At 53.1% G+C, this 19084-nt stretch overlaps 1 protein-coding gene across 1 annotated transcript; it reads left to right on the top strand.

Annotated features, from left to right (window-relative positions):
* Positions 1-6172: 6172 nt before the first annotated feature.
* ATP6V0C (ATPase H+ transporting V0 subunit c) lies at positions 6173-17074 on the top strand. Its single transcript, XM_054271246.1, has 3 exons — positions 6173-6456; positions 14997-15180; positions 16244-17074. Exons 1-3 carry the CDS (start codon positions 6381-6383, stop codon positions 16446-16448), a joined length of 465 nt encoding a protein of 154 aa, XP_054127221.1. The 5' UTR covers positions 6173-6380; the 3' UTR covers positions 16449-17074.
* Positions 17075-19084: the final 2010 nt, after the last annotated feature.

Below are 19084 nucleotides of genomic sequence, written 5' to 3'. Positions count from 1 at the left end.
AGTCCCACACCTTCTGGGTGGTTTTCTCACACACAGCTCTTCACAGCAGTGCTGTTCCTGCTTCTTCATCAGGGCTCCTCCAAAGCTCTCCCTGACTGCCAACCCACCCCCTTTTATCCCAGTTATCTTCACTAGCCACAGCTGCCACCCAATTAGGGACATCACAGCTGCAGCCCATTTAGAACAACTAGGATCGGGGCAAGGCCACTTATACAGTACAGATATTCTACAAGAACTCCTACTATATTGTTGGAGGGTTTTTGTTTTTCCCACAGTTTCAGTGACACCAGGGCAGCAGGAGAAGATCCACAGACAGGAGAGTCCCAGTGGCGTTCCAGGCTAGCTCCAGGCTGTCTCTGTGGGGTGATGTCTGCCATGGCTGTGGGAAGATAACAAATAGTGCCTGCACTCCCAAGCCTCTGGCAAGAAAAAGCCGTGGCTGGCGGGCTGCAGTGCAGGCTGACCCGAGCACGGGGCTTGTGCCTCTCTGGTGTCTCTGCAGGGATTCCTGGAGCACAGCCCACGTGTGGCTCCCAGCCACCCAGCATCCCTCCCACGCTGCCTGCCCATCTCACCCATGCCTCCAAAGCTGCCTCTCCAGGATATGTCAGCTGTTCCAGGCCCCCATTTGCAAACCAGCTGCCCAAAAGCCAAGGGTGGGAGGTTGGTGTGCTGGGTCTCAGTGTCTGCTTCCAAGAGCTCTCAGATGCAGTGTAGGGACAGGCTGTGTGCTGGGAAACCCTGGGACTGGGGACCGAAAATCCCCAACAGCACCACAGGTACAGCCAGTGGCTTGCTGAAGGGTGCCAAAGGGGAAGGGGATATCCCATGCAGAGCCCACCCAATGCCCAAGAAATTCCTGCCTTTTCCATGTGTGAAGGTGGAACTAGACAGTGATGCCATAATGGAGAGAATGTCCCAACCCAACAGCAGGAGCCACATGTCTTCCACCAGTAACTATGGTAACCCAGAGCAAATAAATGCTATTTTCAAATCATGGGCAGAACCTCCTTGTGGGAAGCCTGGGCTGATCCCCACTGCCAGCTGAGTGCTGGGAGCCAGCATGGATCCCCTGTGGAAAGAAGGATGAGGACCAGCCCCACGCAGTGTGCAGTCCTGGATAGGGCATTTCAGGAAAAGGATGGCAGAAAAACCCCAGCTTCTCTCCACACCATTCCCAGGAGCTGAAGAAACTGTAGGAACACAGATATTTTCCCAGCTGCACTCACACAGAAGCGTGGTGTGGAAAAGAGGAAGATCAGAGGGTGTGCATAGGGTAGGGAAGTCCTGGACAAAAAGATGAGAAGGGAAAGAGATCAGGGCAGATGGGGATGATGGGATGGGATGGGATGGGATGGGATGGGATGGGATGGGATGGGAGGCCCCTGATTGCCTCATCTGGAAGTCCAGCACCAGGGAAATCCCAGGAAAGAATTAACAACTCAGGGTGGGCATCAGTTAACTAAGACCCAAACAGAGCAAGAGAAACTCCTTTTGCAAATGGCCCAAAGTCCTGAGCTGGGGAGGGAGGAGCAGCCGGGCCCCAGGGCCGTGACTCCTGCCTTGTGGTTTCGGTGGGACACTGCAGAAGGCACTGAATGAGGAAATGCTCCACAGGCTTTGCTCTGTGGCTGCCCAGCGCTTGCTGCCGAGGCCCTGAGCAATGCACCCACTGCCAGACCTGCATTTCTCGTCTCCAATCCCTGCACCAGCTCAGCTCCACTGTGTCCATCAGACCTCCAGACCGAAAGCCCACCTGGGCTTGTCCTGAACTGAGATGCATTTTTAACACCTTAACACAAATTCTCTCATGGTACCCGGGGGGCAGAGCATTCCCTGTCTGTCCTGCAACAATGCAATTCCACGCTGGCATCTCTGTACCCAGAGCTGTCCTGCAGGGGCAGGGGGCTCCCAGCTGGCTGCACAGATGCCTTCCACCTTGCTTCATGACATGGGCAAAACCACCAGCATTGCCATGGCTTTTAGAAATAGATCCCCTGCTAAACAACTCTCCAACTTGCCAAAAACCAGCTGGATCAGGGCAGGTCAGCAGCCCTGGAGTCCCATATGTAGCATGGAGCAGACAGTGTCCAGCTCCTGCTCACTGGAAGCAGCTGACAGAAGCTGGAGCTCTCTGAAATTGCTCTCCAGGGTGTTTGGTCCATGCACAGACAAGGCCCAGGGCAGCAGGAAAGTCATCTGCCACGAGGCCACTCAGAAAATATCCCCCAAAAGGTGGTGGCACCTCTCCCCTGCACCTGCTGGAAAGCCCACTTCATCCTCTGCTCCTTCCTTGGCATGGGAACGGGCAACCCAAAATCCCTCTCAGGCTGGGTGTGGTGTGGTGCCATGCCATGCCATGGGGTGAATGAGAAAGAAAAGGCAGCTCTGGAGGTGCCACCCTCACGTCCCTCTGGTGAGCGTGGGCGTGTTGGTGCCAGCCTGGCGAGCGCCTGGCGAGGGGGTGAGAGCTGGTTGCTGTGGGAACAGGAATTCATTTGGGTTCTTCTGCATCCACGCTCTGGCCCTCTGCCTTTGATGTTGTGTTCACCTCCCAGTTTGCATTGAATTTTGTTCCTCCTCCCATTGCCCCTTCCCTGAGGAAGAAATACCCCCGCAGCTCCACAAGGCAGAAGCAGAACTGGCCTGAGAGCCTTGGTGTCCTTGCTGAGGGGTGGCAGGGGGCAGTGACATCCCGGGGAGGGCTGGCTGTGTGCAGCAACCACCGGGCCAGAACAGGGCCAGGTTTGACTGAGAGCCCCCAGCCAAGGGCACCATCGCTGCCGGACCTGCAGCTGCCATGCTGCTGGCGCTGGGAATGCCACGGTGCTTTCCAACAGCCCTGCTCTGGGAAGGACTCCAGTTACTCTTGGGGACCTGCTCAACACACCAGGCATGACAGGGAGCCCAGAGAGGTCACACGTGCTGTTGTCACCGGTATCCAGTGAGTCCTTCCCTTCCTCTGGCCCACGTGGGCTTTGTGCATCCCTGTGTCGCCTCACTCCACCATCACCCGGGCCACCAGCGTGGCTTCACGGGCATCTCAGGATGAGATGTGCCTGGCACACACATCCATCGGCCTGGGCAGCCCAGGGGGTGTGGAGAGAGTGAGGAGGGCTGGGCACCCCCGGATGGGTGAAAGGAGGGGGATGCTCTCATTTCCAGCACCCAGAGCTCCCCTCTGTGCAAACCCATGTGCAGGGGGAACCACACTGACTCCACCATGACCTCCACGGCTCCACCCGGGTAGGAGGAGGCTGAATAAATACATGCCGCAGGGAAAATGTAAAATGCCATGTTTTGAAAGGAAATTTTGTTGCCAAGAGCTTAAAAAATATCCTCGCTGTGAATCAGCAATTTCAGGTGAAACCCAAACAATTTATTGGACCTTTAGTGCTGGAGAACTGAGACCCGGAGACATTGAAGGAGTCCCGAATGAAGAGCATGGGAGGCGGAGAAGGAAGGAGAGGAGGGCTTGGCTCAGCATGACGCGGGGGCAGGGAGACTCCCGGCAGCTCCTAAGGGGGGAGGGAGGGAGCTCGGCCCTGGGGCGCCGCTGCTGCTCGGCCTCAGCGGAGACGCGGCACCCCAGAGCGGCACCGCCGCCGCCACTCGGGAGCGCCCGGCCACAGGAGGCTCTTTGTGGGCCGGGACGGAGCTCGCTGGCAGCTGGGGCGGGGATGGGGCCGGCTGATCGGCGGGGATGTGGCCGGTGATCGGCGGGGATGGGCCCGGCTGATCGGCGGCAGCGCCGGCCGGAGGGGCACGGCAGGAGGCGGCGGCAGCGCCGCGGGCACGGAGCCGCTCCACGGCCGCCAGGGCTGCCCCCCGGGACAGGCACAGGGGGAAGAGCAGCCCTTAGGGGCCCGTAAAACCACCCTGGGCCCTATATTGTTGCTGGTGTTGCTCCAAATATTGTTGCTGGTGTTGCTCCAGTCTCTTGGTGTCCCTGGGGCTTTGAGGCTCTTGCCCAACAACACGACAGCAGCCATCACCCACAGATAAATTCCGTGGGGCGGCGATCTGGGCTCATCCCTGCCAGCCAGGATGCCCACGGCACTCTCTTTGGGCTCTGCCCCTTGCAAGGCCCCCTCACTGCAGCCAGGCCAGGCACAGTGCTGGCAGAGATGCCCACTCCAGGTGAGGGCTGGTGGCAGCACGGCCAGACCCAGCCCAGGAGGGCACAGACCTGAGCACCAGGGTGGCGTGAGGCACCACAGGCCCAGCCCCACCTCCCCTCACCAGCCCAAATCTGGTGAGCACACTGCTCATGCTGCCAGTGGCCCAAGGTGTGAGAAATGCACTCAGTGACCAATTGCTCTGGAGCCGAGAGGCAGGGATTGTCCTGTGACAGTGAAAGGTTAAATTTGAGCTGCTGGAAACACTGCTAGCAGTGACAGCCACCACCACAGAGCGATGACAACGATGACCACACTGAAAAAGTTCATGTCCCACTGTAGAAAAGCAGCAATGGGGGGAGTGGTGCTGGTGGTGGCAGTGATGATGATTGTGGTGCTGGTGGTGGTTATGATGGTGGCAGTGCTGATGGCAGTGGTGGTGGTGACAGTGGCAGTGTGCTCCCAGATGGGATGCACAGCCCCTGCAGCCACCTCTGCCAGGGCTCAGGACAGGCTCCACCTCCGTGGCTGACTCCCAGCCCACTGCTCTCTTTGTGCCTCCAGCCAACCTCTGCCATGGGCCATGTATGTGCTGGATGTCCCCATGAAGACTTGGTGACAGTCTCCCCCTCAGAACCAGCATGCCCTGCTGCCAGTCCCCAGCACATGCCAGCCACCTCTGCCCACTGAAGTGCCAGGACCCTTTGTGCTCAAGCAGCAGCAAGGAATTTGCCAAAGTAAATCCTGTCCTCAGCCTCCCTGTGGGCTCTACCAAGGCTGAGGGGGCCAGAAAAGTGGCAACACAGGGGAAAAGGCAGGTGGCCCTTGAGTAATTGAGAGACCTGGTGTTTTGGGACACGGAAAGCTCAGCCAGATTTGTGGCAGCAGGAACTGTTAATGACCCCCCAAACCCTGGGCAACAGAATGGCATGAGTCACCCTTCCAGGATGGGTTGTAGGAGCCTCCCTCTGCGATGGTTTGGGATGGGTTTGGCTCAGGGGAGCGCCTGCAGGAGAGAGTAGGTGGCAGAGCCTATGGAGGGACGATACCGTGGTTCAGACCCAGCCCACCCGCTCACCTCCAGCCTGGGGAAAAGGATGGGCCAGGGGCTGGTTGTCACATCCAAGGGAGCAGGATCGATGGATGGGACGGCAGTAGAACTCCAACAGATGCTGCTGGTACTGGACCCTTGGAAGATGTGGAGTGCAGGGGCTGGAAGGCCCTAGAGGGGAGCCCAGGCCAGCACTGCCCCACGGGCACAGCTGATGCCTCGTGGAAGGCTCACAAGAGGTGAGCACAGCTCAGGCTACAGGGCCGGACAGGAAAGGGGGCACAGCACGCAGGCAAGGCACAGGGCAGGTGGCACATGGGACACGGGACATGGCACCGGCGTCACGGCACATGGGACACGGGACATGGCACCAGGGTCACGGCACATGGCGACGGGACGCACAGTGGGGGATGCGGCACCGGAACACGGACATGGGGATCCGCGGCAGGAGCCGCGCCCTGGGGTCAGATGACGGGACACGGCCCGGGCGGTGCTGCAGGGACACGACACACAGACCAGACAGGAGGACAGGACAGGGGGACAGGACACACGGACACGATTCGAACATCACCGGCCCGAGGCAAGGCCGCCGCCGCGTGGGCGGGGCCGTGACGGGGCACGCCCCTTATGCTAATGAGAGCTGAATCACGCTCAGCGGACCGCGGCCGTCGGGCAGGACGGGCTCAACCAGGCGGCGCAGAGGGGGGAACGAGAGGAGGGCATCAGAGCGGGGCAGCCAGCGCCGCCGCTGCGACCTGAGGACGGGCGGGGGAGCCCGGATGCCGCTGACCTCACCGGCGGCCGCGCCGCGGAACCGGGATCGGGGCGCGGGGAGGAGCAGTGAGGAGCGCGCGAGCGGGCGTCCCCCCTGCCGCGCGCGTGGTGTGCGCCGAGGGCGGGGCGGGCGGGGGCGGTGGGTGCGATCACGTGACGGGCGGGCCGCCGCCATTTTGTCCTGCGGAGGCCGTATTTAGGGCGCAGCGCGCGCGCCGCCGCCACTCCTGCCGGGACGGAGCTTCCGCGCCCCGGGACCCGCCGCCGCCCTCCCTGCGCCCCCGCCCCGGCTCCCTCTGCCCCGCCCGCTCCCCCGCCATTTTGTGGCCGAGCATTGCCCGCCGAGGACCGGCGCCGCGGCGGAGCTTTCCGCCTTTCCCCCGCCCTCTCGCTCTCCGACTCTAGCGGCGCCTCGGCCCGGCCCGGCTCGCGCAGCCATGTCCTCCGGCGCCAGCCCCGAGTACGCCTCCTTCTTCGCCGTGATGGGCGCTTCGGCCGCCATGGTCTTCAGCGGTGAGCACCGACCGGCAACGGGAGGGGCCGGGGGGAGGGTGGGGAGGAGGGGGAGCGCGGTGTGGGGGAAGCGGCTTCTTTTTCCCCGTCGCTCCCCTGCCCCGGCGGGGCGCCCTCGCCGGCAGGGGCTGGGATTCTTGGGGCCTGGGGGCGCCCCCCCACCCCCTCCCCCGCTCCATCCGGGCTCTCGGGGGCAGCGGAGGGTCCGTGCCGGTGACGTCACCGCCGGCGGAGCCCCCGAGGCCACGTGACTGCGGCGGTGCCGCCCGGGCCGCCCCCCCCTTTCCCCCGGGCAGCTGCGGGCCGGGGTCCCCCCGGGGCTGGGGGGGGTCGTACCCCGGCACCGGCTGCCCGCGGAGTCCCCGGATCTGCCTCCGCCGGCTCTGCCTCCCCCGGCCTCCGCGGCGGCGGCGCTTCTCCCACTGTGACTCGGACGTGGTGTCTAAACCATTCCCCGGATAACGCAAGACCGGTTTTTAACGGGATTAAACATAAATGTGCGGTCGTTTGGCGGGCAGGCCGCCTTGGAGACGTTAATGCCCCTGCAGGCGATGGACGGGCTCCGAGCTGCCCCGTGGAACGGGGATGCCGGGCACGGGGAAGCCCCGCTCCATGGCCCTCCCTCTGCGTCTCCAGGCAGCGAGCTCAGTGCGGTGTAAATTGGGTCATCCTGCGGCACTGCTCTCCCCACTGAAGGAGCTCAGATGTAGGGGCTGTAAATGCTGGTTTGCACCAGAAATGCCATCCTTTAACACGTTGTCTCTCAGAGCCTCGTTAAACTACAGAAGGTGACTGCTGTTCCTGCACAGCGTTTGCTGCTCTTTGGTGGGGGCAGACCTGCTGTTCCCTTTTGAATCTAACATGGGAAGGCTTCAGCTGTTTTTTTTCCAAATGCAGGTATCACAATAATTAGGCATAAAACAATTAGGAACCAATCTAGCTTTCCTTTCTGAAGCCTTAGCCCATGTCTCCACAGACGTGAACATAGTGGTCTTTGGCTCCCTTCTAGTCCTGAATTGGTCGTAGCTCAAGCTGCCTAAGTGCTGTTGAGGTGCTTGGGATCCCATTGTGTTAATATGGCCTCTAGGATGGTGGCTGGGTCTGCAGGATGGATTTTGGGAAGCTGCTCTTAATTGATGCATGTGGGAGGTGAAATCATGCAGAGAGCCAAGTGGACAGTGAATTAAAATTGGTGCTTGAGATGAAGCTGTCTAGCCATGCTGGTGTGGGCACCATGGACTGGTTCCACACCAGCCATGTTTGTGACTTACATTTTTGATAAAACAAAAGCTTGGTTAGGTGTGTTTAATTCGTACATGGTGGTGGGATGCAGATGTTGATGCTGAGGGCAGCCAGTGGCCTGCCACCTTGCATTTCAGACACTGTACTCACTCTTGACAGGTAAAAATTTTCCTGAAAGTCAGTGGTTGAAATGCCACAGGAACCAGAGTTGGGACTGCTGACCTACCTGCCTCTTGGCTACTGAAGATAATGGAGGAAGAAACTAAGACCTAGTTACTTGTTGGGAAAAAATAGTCAATGGTTCACTGCATTTTGCAAAATGGTCCTAAATAATGAGCTTTCCTTCCAAGGAAGGAGTTGCTGATTTCCTCTTGCAGAATGGCTTTTGGAAGCAAAAGAACATGGCTGTGTGGCTTTAGACACCATGTTAGTGACGTGTGAGTGTGCTTCAGCTGAAACATCAGTGAGGGATGCAGACTTGAGTCAGCTCTTTAACACGAGTTTGGAGTGGTGCTGGCGTGTCTGAACCAGCAGAGAAGCCTTTCCTAGAAGCTGCAGCATGACAGCATGGTGCTGTGGGATTGCAGGGGGAAGGTTTGGGTAGGAGAATGCAAAGTCAGTGCATGAGCTCTGTTGATGAAGGCTTGGTGTCTGTGGTGTTGCAGCTGTTTTGTGAGAGGTCCTTGATGCAGAATCTGTCTAGTCTGCCTGGATTCAATGAGTTCAGAGGTCTATCCTGACCTCTGATGTTGTAATACCAGCAGGTCTGAGCCATGCAGGTGCTCTTGCCAGGGCCAGGGATGGGTTCAGGTGCTGGACAACAGGTTATAGATAGTGGTGATGGGAAATTATTTCTTAGGTGTGGCTGTTCAGTGAAGCAGTTTGTATTTTTAAGGCAATAAGGCAGAGGTGTCAACAGAGGATAAACTGAAACTTGCAGTTATGTAGCTTTTGTAACAGGCATGTTGCATCACAGCATGTTCTGATGGTAGTTGTTAAAAAAACCCTGATTTTGAAGTAAGGAGCTAAATCTGGACAAGCAGTTAAAACTCTAAAATTGTCCTGGATCCGTGTTAATTAGTGCAGTGAATCATATCTGACTCATGCTATATCTAAAGATCACATTCTTGTGGAGCTTGTAGTTCCAAGATATGTTTCTAGTAAACATGTTCAGGTTCTATACTGTCCAGGGTGGTTTGATGTGAAAACAAGTGACTTGGAGCAGTCCTATGTGCTGTGTGAGCACTACTTGCTGATGGTAAATAGATAGCAGAACTTGTTCTGGTCAGCCAGAGACAAGAGCAGGCTGCTGTGACCTTGGCCATCTTTGAGCCTGTCTGGTTATTTGCAGATTACAACTTGTTCTCACTGCTGCAGTTCCTTATTTCCCATGGGGTGGGTCAGGTACTGTTGAGTGATTAAGTTATTGTAGCTTTTTCATGTGATATGAGCACACCAGAATGGACAAGTGTGGTGTTGGGCAGAGCTGTCTGGTTGTGTGTGTGCTGGTGCTCTGTGCAAAGCTGTCACAAGTGTGACAGCTCCATGCTGAGCAGAGTTGTCCTTAGGCCTGAACTCCAGCTGGGCATTCAGTGCCTTCAATACCTGCTGCACTGCCAAGCAGCTGGAAGATTCTTCTTGAAGAGAACTTTAGCCACCAGTGTTGAATTAGTCCTTTTTTTGCTGCAGGGAAATAGTACTTTTGTTTTAAATTAAGGCTTTAGATCTCATAGCAGTTGGTTGGCTTTTAAGGGACCTCCATGGTGAAATAGCTGGCTCAGAACATGTAGTTTGGTGCAGCTGACAGCCCTGCACAGTCTGATTCTGGAAGACATCATGACTGTAAACAGCTTGCATCCTCAAAGGCAATTGGCACCTGTGCTTCTCAAAATACTGTCTGAGAGGTGGGGAGGTGGAACAGGAGAGCTGCTTGCAGGTAAAAATAAGATGGAGTGCAGCTCAAGGTAATTTTCTGCTCCAAATGTGATGTGGGCAGGTGTGTGAACTACCAGACTGTCTGCAGTAGAGATTAGCTTAAGCTTTTGTCCTTTACAGCAGGTAAAGCAGTGGATGGCTGAGACCTCAGAGCTGTAACAGAAGTGAGGTAGGCGATGTTTCTACTGCTTAAGAATGAGGGAAGGCGTCTCAACAAGGGCAGCATTTCCTCTCAGTAAATGCCAGTCTTGGGAACACTGAGAATGAGATGGATCATCATTATAAACCATTGGCTCTGCAGAACATGGCTTAAGCAGCTGTGCTGCAGTTTGTACTGTGGCTTCCTGATGGATCCCTCTCACCCTGGAGTCACTACACAGCCTGCAGGTGTTTCCCCTGTGGTGGGAGCAGCTGCCTCAGGACCTCTTGGTCAGCTTTTTTCCTTCCTAGAACTGGCCTCTTCCATCTCCAGAGCCTGACTGGTTGTGCACAGATGTTGCAAAGTGAACAGCATCCCAGCCTGAGCAGTCTGTTGGGTGCTCCTTGAAGCAGTGGTTTACAGCAGTGTGTGCTTCTCCAGTGAAGCGTAACTGGCTGCACTCACTTCCTTCAGAGGCTCTGGGTCAGGCTGCTGTGGCCACAGGAGTGTCTGCTGGGTGTAGGCAGGGGCTGTCCCGTGCCACAGCAATGGGGCAGCAGAGCTGTGGGTGCTGCTGAGTGTTCTGAGCTCCCCTGAGACCTGCTGGTTAGAAAGGGGTCTTGCTAAGGGGTGCAACACACTGCTCTGCCAGTCGGTACCTGGAGTACACTGGTCACCTGGTTTGTGAAGTGGGTCCTCTTGAAGGTGTTGTGAGGGAGCCTCTTTGATGATAAAGATATGTATTGAGTGTCTGGGTGGGCTTTGCAGCTTGCAGGACAAGCCTGTGCTCCAAGGCCAAGTGCTTTACCATACTTAAAAAATCAAAGAGCTCTGTGTGACAATCCAGAGTGCCAGTTGAAGCAGCTCTTGGACAGTTGGCTGGCAGATCCTTTCTTTTCCTTGAACTGCTGCTATTACAGCAATGTCTCAAGGAGCTGGTGGTTTTTTAAGTTCTCAGATGTATTGACCCAAGACTAAAAGGCCTGCCAGTCTTGGAGAATTTTGATAATGCAGTAAGCTGACAGTGTTAGCAGCCTTTCATTACATTATGGAAGAACAAAAAGTTATCCCTAATCCTGAAACAGGTGACTCACTAAAGGGTTCTGAGCTTACAGCTTCCTGTAGAGCAGCTTCACTGTTTACTCCTGGGGTTTTCATCGGGGAACAGGCTTCAGCCAGTGTGATGAGAATTTGCATAGGCTCCAGTGCAATTCCCCTAAGGAAGCTGGTCTGTTCTGTGCAGCTGCACCTGGGCAGAGCAGCAGGTTTTTTCCAGAAGTATCCATTACTGTAACTTGAGGTGGAGCTGTTGAGTGTGGTGGGGTGGGAGGGGGCAGGGCCAGCCTGTGGGAAGCAGCCTGTTTCTTTGGAAGTGTCCAGGTTTCTGCTATGGCAGAGCAAGGACTGTGCTTCACCTGGATGTCACCTTGAACATTTCTCCAGCCTTTTAAGAAGAGCCTGCTCAGGGATGAATAGATGTTGGTGAATTGGTGCCTGTCTGCTCCCAGGGAAGCCTGCCTACTGCAGAGGGCAGCCCATTTGATAATGATTAGTTTTAAAAGGCTCCAGATGTAAGTGCTCATCCCAAATGGTCCTTCATGCTTGCTGTGATAGTAACCAGTGGTATCCTAATTGGAAAGTGGCTTTTTTTACTAGCTCACTTCTCATGCAGGCAAGTTCTGCATGTTAGTGCTCTGCAAATCTCTCACATGCAGTGTGGAAATCTGGTTCACCATGGTGGGATGTGGGAGGAATCCCTGGCCTTGAATGGGCCAAATGCTGCTGGAGTGCATGTGGCTGGTTCTGAGCCTGGGTGAGTATATCAACTGGTGAAACTGGATCTGTGCTACTAGATCTCTGAACTTGGAAGGCTCCTCACAGCCTCCTTCTGTATCAAGGGAGTGACTTGCATCTGATTTAATTGCAAGGTTTCTCTTCTTGATGTGTGCCCTGAGTGAGCACAGTCACCTGCTGGAGCTGGAGCAGTTGGTTGTGATGCTGGGACTGCCCTTGATCTGACGAGCAGGATGCGGGCGGAGCCCTGTGGAGCTGTGGCAGTGGCAAGAGTACAACCAGGCTTCAGTCTTTGGCACTGCAGCCTATCTGGCAAGAGCCTGTCTGGTTCATACTTGATCCTGGAGCTGCGCAGCCCCACCCTCTCTGCTAGCACTGTCAAAGGGACAGATAGGGGGAGGTGCCAGGCAGCATACCCTCAGCCCAGAGGGGAGGGCATTTTGCCCCCAGGAGCAGTACATAAATCAACTCTGGGCTGTGAGTTCAAGGAGTAAATCAGGTATTTCACAAGGGGGTTAACCTCTGAAACAAGGATTAGTGGGAGTAGGTGGTCTTGAGTGATGTGCATTGCGATTTCTCTGTATTGTAACATCATTGAACTTCTAAATGGCACAATTCCTGGTTAGAGACCAGCATGGATTCTGTCTCTGGTGAACTAGATAGGTGAAGCGCTTTTTGACCTGCCAGGTAAATGTTTTGACAGGTCTGCCTCTTTAAAGGTAGTGTTTGGAGCTTGCTTGGCCTGTATGTTAGAGGTGAAGGAGCTGGATGAGCTGACACAGAAACCCAGAGTCCTGGTGTGTAGCAGAGGTACAGCTCTTGCCCCATTTCCAGTGTCTGCCACAGAGCTCTCCTCAAACTCTGTTTAGCAAGATTTTGGAAAACACATCCTTCCAATTGATCAGAGATATTTAAATGTAGCATATGAGTTATATGTGCTTCAGTTGTTTTAGAGCTGCTGCAAGGTAGAGGTGAAGGTGTGGAGGAACATTGGCCAGGGTGTCTGTAGCCCAAAACTGAGTGGCTGTGCCACTTGGAGGCATGGTGGGAAGCAGGTATTGTCTTTGCCACCTTCCCTGTAATACTGTGATAATGTCAAAGATGCAAGGACTACTTGCCAGACTAGTAAAGCCGCCTTGTAAGGTGCTGGAGATGTCTCTTGGGTGGGGTGGTGGTGAAGGCTTCCTTGGGAGCAGATGTGCCAAGCTCTGAAGCTCTGTGTGGCCACCAGTGGGAGTTCAGTAGAGTTTCAGTGACATCTAAGACTGTCATGTGAAGACTGGTAAAGATAGGCTTTCTTTCAAACTGTATTTAAAACAAATTCAAGGCATAAGATCTGGCCTCTTCTGGGATTTTAACTGGGAGCTGACAAACTCGTGCTGCACTGCCCCTCCACAAAAGCTTGAGCAAGCTGACTTTCTTGTAAGTGGGGTTACAAAATCACCTTCTCTAATCCATCACTGCATTAATTGCAACACCCCCAAGTAGCTTCATGCTTTTGGAGGAAGTGATAAAACTTTAAATAGTGAACTTCCCTCATAAGCCTCTGCATTTTTTGAGAGGTTTGTAAAAGATTGCAGACAGGAGAAGTGGTTTCTGCTAAATTCTGTACACAGAGTAGACAGTGGAACCAGGATTCAGGCTTAGTTCCAGCTCTTAGAAGGTGCTTTGTCCAACAAAAAGGTTTTCTGGTTCAAGTCAGTGATTTCTTTCTAGAGTTCCTAAGAGCTACACCCTAAACAGAGCCATCACTGAAATGGCTGATTAGGTCCATGTGCTAATATCCAGGTTCATGTGATATTTGCAGCCTGAAGTTGCTCCTGGCTCAAGCTTCCTAAGTTGGGTTCTAGTTCTGAGTAGCCCAAAATAGCCCTTTACATCACTTGGTGCCAGTCAAGGTTCAAGAGCTTTGCTAGCACAGAACAAATTGGTAGTTAATGAGACTTTCCCTTCAGGGTTTTGTAACTAAAACTGAACTTCCTTCTGAGAATGAACCTTGTGTTAGTGCAGTGGTGCTGCTTGTATGAATGGTGTGGGGTTCTAGTGCCAAGCCAGGATGATGACTACACTAAATATGGGCTTTATGGGGGTGCTGAGTGAGAAGCAGGGAAGCATGTACCCAAATACCTCCCAGCAACTCTTCAGGACAAGGTGCACAATCTCAAGCTCTAATACTGGTGTAAGGCAGTGACACATCTTTGTGGAACAAGCAGCTCTCCCTTGGAGAAACCTTGGTTTTCTGTGGGTGGAGCAGATGTAACTTTAGGTCTCAGAACAGTACAAAGACGTTACATGCCCACAGTTTAAGTGGACTCCAGCAGTGTTTTAGAACAGATGCAAGAACATTTTCTTGCCTAATAGGATTGACCTCTGAGGGCAATCTTGATGGTGTCAGAAAAGGAGACTGCCTGCCCTTCCATATGCCTGTCTCTGCTGCTTCAGGGACTTATTCCTGGCTGGCAGTTGACATGCATATCATCTCTGGATGATGGTGAATACAGTAGGAAGCTGTGGAGTTCCAGAGTACTCCCCAGTAAGGCTGAAAGGAATGATGTCTTTTCAAGTACTGCAGAATCAAAGAACGATGTATTTGAGGAAGTTTCTGTGAGCCTTATACCAAGTTTTCAAGGCAGAAGTTACTTAGGGATAGTGCTTTGGCCTCTTCCAGGTCTCTGGTGCAGGTGATAAACCCATCATCCTGTGTAGGTCTCTGCATGCTCAAGTGTTGACAGAGATGATGAGGAAACCTTAGGTGTAAGGTGGTTGTGGTCCTCTATAAACTACAAGTCCAGTGGCTGGATTGGCAAGTGTTCAGACCAGAATCCTTCATAGGTGAGGTCACACTCTCCATGTGCCAGAGCCTTTCTCCAATGAATGATGTGGAGCAGTAATATTTGAGTTGATTTCTCTCTCAGTGTGTCTGATGCTGCAATGGCACATTTAACTCCAGGGCCAAAGCATAGGCAAATGGGTTTTGTGGGAGAATGGGCCCCACAGAGGAGATCTGTGCAGCTGAGCTCGGTTCAGGTGGCCCAGCTCTCAGCTGTGTTCTGCTGGGGTAAACAGATGTGCTTTGTTGAGCCTTGCAGTGTGGGCTCTGGGAGGACACAAACACTGGAGTTCCCTTTGGGACTTTGGATTTTGGCCCCAAGGAGGGGCATGGATGGCTGCTGGGGGTGTGCCCCACTGTGAAGCTGGCCTGGGAAGATATTCTGCTATCAGTTGTGTTTGAACAGCACCTCTTAATCCTTTTTGGAGTAGGACTCTGGGTAGGTCACTTCCTCATCCCTTAGGGGAGTATTCCTGGCTGTCATGTGACTGTGTTAGTTTTGCACAATCCTTCCTTGTGCTGACTTAGCTGTTCTAACTGCAGCCTAGTGAAAGAAATGGTATCTGGGGATATGTGTAATGCATTTTTTTTCTCTTCCAGCCTTGGGAGCTGCATATGGAACAGCAAAGAGTGGCACAGGTATTGCAGCCATGTCTGTCATGAGGCCTGAGCTGATCATGAAGTCCATCATCCCTGTGGTCATGGCGGGTATTATAGCGATCTACGGCCTTGTAGTGGCAGTGCTCATTGCCAATGCCCTCTCACCTGAAATCACGCTATTCAAGTAAGTTGCTGCATCTGGCAGTTCTGTTTCAGACTGTCCTGTCACTGTTTGATGCTCTGTGTGGGGGTGGTTTTGGCTCAAGGCCCCTGGAAGGGCTGGCAGTGCTCAATGTGCTTGGCTAGGCTTTAGAGCATGGGCTGGGTTCCAGCTGTCCTGTCAGATGCCTCAGCCCCAGTGGAGTTGGCTGTACTGGCTGTCACAGATCAATTGGGTGTCCCACTGCTCATATGGTGGGGCTGTGGCTTGGAAGCAACCATGTACAGGCAGCACTGGGAGAGGAGGCAGAGCTTGTGTCATGATGCCAGACTCCAGACCTGCATGCACAGGTGTTTCCAAAACTCTCTAAACAGATCTGCTGTTGCCTGGGAGATGCAAGTAAATAATTAATATTGCTTTTGCTGTGGTAAGTCAATCCTTGAGCTATACCTCGGGCCTCTAGCAGCTACAGTCTGAAATTTAGTCTGCTCTTGGCTTCTGAAAACAGCTGGAACTGGTGTGATTGAGCCCTCTTGGAATTAAACAATGCTGCTGAAGTGACACGTATCTGTGTTGCTGTACAGGCTGTACCTGTGAGCAGAGTGCTTGGCCTAACAAGACATGGTCTAAAACAGCAGATACAAATGGTCCTTTGCAATTACCAGGTGAGCAGACACTGGTAGGGACTGCTCCACAGGATGCTCTCCTTCTTGGAAAAACAGACCATTCCTGCCCAGCTTCTGCAGTGCAAGACACCTGAATGTGCTGTGGCTGAAGGTTGGAGATGAGCAGCTACTAACAGGCTGCAAAGTACTGTGGGACAGGCATTGCTGCAAGTGCTGTTCTCACAGCATACTGAGCCTGCTGGTGGCCAGATGAACCCAGTAACTCAGTTCTGTGTATGAGCCACGATGTTCACATGAACATCAGGTGAAGATCCTTCACTGCTGCCTATCTTTTAAGCATCAGAGTTAGGAGTGTCAGTAAGCATTGCTTTGAGACACATTGGGCTTGTTGAAAGAATTAGGGGCTTAGGACTGGGTGTCTTGTTCCTTGCCACTGAAACTGTTCCATCTCTGTCCCACAGGAGCTTCCTTCAGCTGGGCGCTGGCTTGAGCGTGGGTCTCAGCGGTCTGGCTGCTGGCTTTGCCATTGGCATCGTGGGCGATGCAGGTGTCCGGGGCACAGCACAGCAGCCCAGGTTATTTGTGGGGATGATCCTCATTTTGATCTTTGCTGAAGTCTTGGGTCTGTATGGCCTCATTGTTGCCCTTATCCTCTCCACGAAGTAAATGTTGCGGTATGATGTAAAGAGATGTAACAAATCTACGTTTAACAAAAAAAAAAGCTCCAGAATGAAAATGGTTTCTCCAATGTGTACAGTTGTCCCAATTTGGTAGTTGATCTCTTGTAAATGCGCAATATATGTTAGTGACTCGTCTGTCCTGTGTGTACTTCAATATTAACTTGGATGGGTTGCTCCAGGCCTGCTGCATGGCTTGGGGTGGCCCGTGTGCAATTTTCCACCCATTGCTGTTAGTATTTTATGTATAAATATGAACTAGAAATGTAATTTTTTCTCTTCACTGGATGTTTATTTATAAAAGACTTGACATGTTCATACATCTATGGAGCAAGGATTTTCAATTTCCCATGCTATATATATTAATCTTATATATAGGTAGATTACACTGTGGGGTAAATTGTAAGTGCAGAGAATTCCTTGGATGTAATTTTGATTCTAAAGATTGCTGTAGTGTCCTGGTATTGGAGTATGAGAATTTTGTGTTTTATTACAGCAATTGTCCGAAACACTCCCGTGTTTCAATAGTAACTGCGTATGCTCCGGCATCAGTCGTGCACCCAGTGTTGGGTTACAAACTTCTACCATGTTTCCAAATAAAACTTCCTCACTACATTGCTGTAACGAGTCCCTGGCTCTGATTTCCAGCTGTTGCTGCTCCTTTGGGAAGGGTGAGGTCTCTTGAGGCATGCAGGTTCCCGAAGTGACTGGGCAGCATGCCAGTGATGCTGCCAGCTCTCCTGGGCTGTGGCACTGTGGTTCCCAGCTGCTGCCATGGGCCGTATTCCTGGTGAGCAGGGATGCAGGGCTGTGCTCACCCTGATCTCACCTGGCTCAGTGTGGTGCTCTGTGACCAGGGGTCAGGGAGCTGCAGCCTGTGCCAAGGGCCAGGGAGAGACGTGCAGGCTGCAGCCTGTAGAGGAGCTGCCTTGTCAGGAAACAAGCAGCCTGTCCTTGTGCTGGCCCTGCAGAAGCTGAGCTGCTTGGAAGCTGTACTGTGAATAGTAATTGCCTCTGAAGTACCTCAACAATAGTCTCATCAACAAAATGGCTTCAGTCAAGAACTTGTATTTTTATCTTATAAATCACAGGACCATTTGAGCTGGGAGATTCTGGTGCTGCAGCTGCTGAATGCTGGAGCAGCCTCCTCTGGCCAGAGGATTTGAGTACTGCCAAGCTTATATGGGAAATACATGTTGGACCCTTTCAGTGGCAAAGCCAAAATGTTACTTCTCAGACACCTGGTGCTAGCAGTGCCTTTGGCATCAAACCAAGCTGATGTATTTGGAGGGATGTTTCACCTGGGTGGGAATGAAAATACATGTATGTGTTTCACCAAGGTGCCTGTCCAGTGAGGGGTGCAAGTACCGTGAAGAGCTGTGGCCAGAACAGAAGGAATTCACTGAAGCTGTTTGGAGCTTCTAACCTGGCAAGGGTGCTGCCCAGCCCAGGCCTGGGGCCACTGTGTGCACACTCTGGGCATTCAGGAGACTTTAGCTATGAGCTGCTTGTCCCATCAGGGTCAGCAGTAATTATTTACAAAGACTGGGCTTATTTTTTGCTGTTTGCTAGAACACTGATCTCTATGCAGTCACCTCTCAGTGGGCTGGTTTTGCTTGGGCAGTGCTTTGCTTTGTGGCAGTGTGAGATGGTGGTGGGGCTGTACAAAGGTGTAAGCTGACTGAAGGAAAATCCTGCATGCCTGCTGAAGCAGTGGATGGTAGAAGGAGACATTCCCGACCTGAATGGTTTCAGTCATTCCTTTCATCAGCAAAAGTAGACTAAATCTCTGAAATTAGGCTTTCCCCAGGGGTCATAAATGTTTATGGAATCTGTAGGTTGATTGTCTCACACTGACTGCAGAGGGAGCTTTCCTGGTGCAGTGTGACAACTTGCAGCTGAGGGCTGAATCCCAATCCCGGGCTCTGGAGAGGATGCTACATCCAGCCTGCAGTTCTACTGAGAGGAATTGAATTTGGCAAGTCAAATTGTGTGAAAGGATAGGAGAGGGCCCTGTCTGGGGTTGCAAATATGCTTAACATTTGGTTCTAGCTTCTGTAAGGGGACCCTACTGCCAGTCTTGCATTTAAGAGAGCAGGTAAGTGCTCTCATCTCAAAAGCAATAAGCAATTGAAAGCCCCCCAGTTCCAAGGTACCTTAAGGTCCCTTGTAAGTTGGTGGCATCATGTAGAGGCAGTTAATAGGACCAGAACCAGTGCAGGGAAAATCCTTTCAATGGCATTTTGCTTCATGCCTTAGAACGTGAAACCTTAGTCATTAATGTACCCATGCAAGAAGAATAGAGCTGGGGTGAGCATGGATTGGGGGAGGATCACTTTGTGCCAAGTACCTGTAAATACACCCAGAGTCAGATTAACATTAGTCTGTAGTGCCTCAGCCATGACATGTGATGCTCTGAATCCTCTGTGATGACTCCCGGCTGGAAACTCCCATTTCAAGCCCTTTGCTGGTTCTATTGCATCAGCACGTTTCTCAAGTGACTCGCGGCATTAAGAAGATGAGGGACCTTTGGGGTTTTTGAAAGTCTTTTACTGCCAGGAGCACGGCAGATCAGAGGGCAGTCCCAGCTGGCAGGGATTGGCTCGGTGGAGGTTTGGAGGAGGG

The sequence above is a fragment of the Melozone crissalis genome, unplaced genomic scaffold, assembly GCF_028551555.1.
Source record: "Melozone crissalis strain CALT ecotype California unplaced genomic scaffold, PUWL_Pcris_2 ptg000012l_1, whole genome shotgun sequence".
NCBI lineage: Eukaryota > Metazoa > Chordata > Aves > Passeriformes > Passerellidae > Melozone > Melozone crissalis.
Note: the sequence above shows the minus strand (reverse complement) of the source record. Positions and strands in the feature narration are given on the sequence as shown.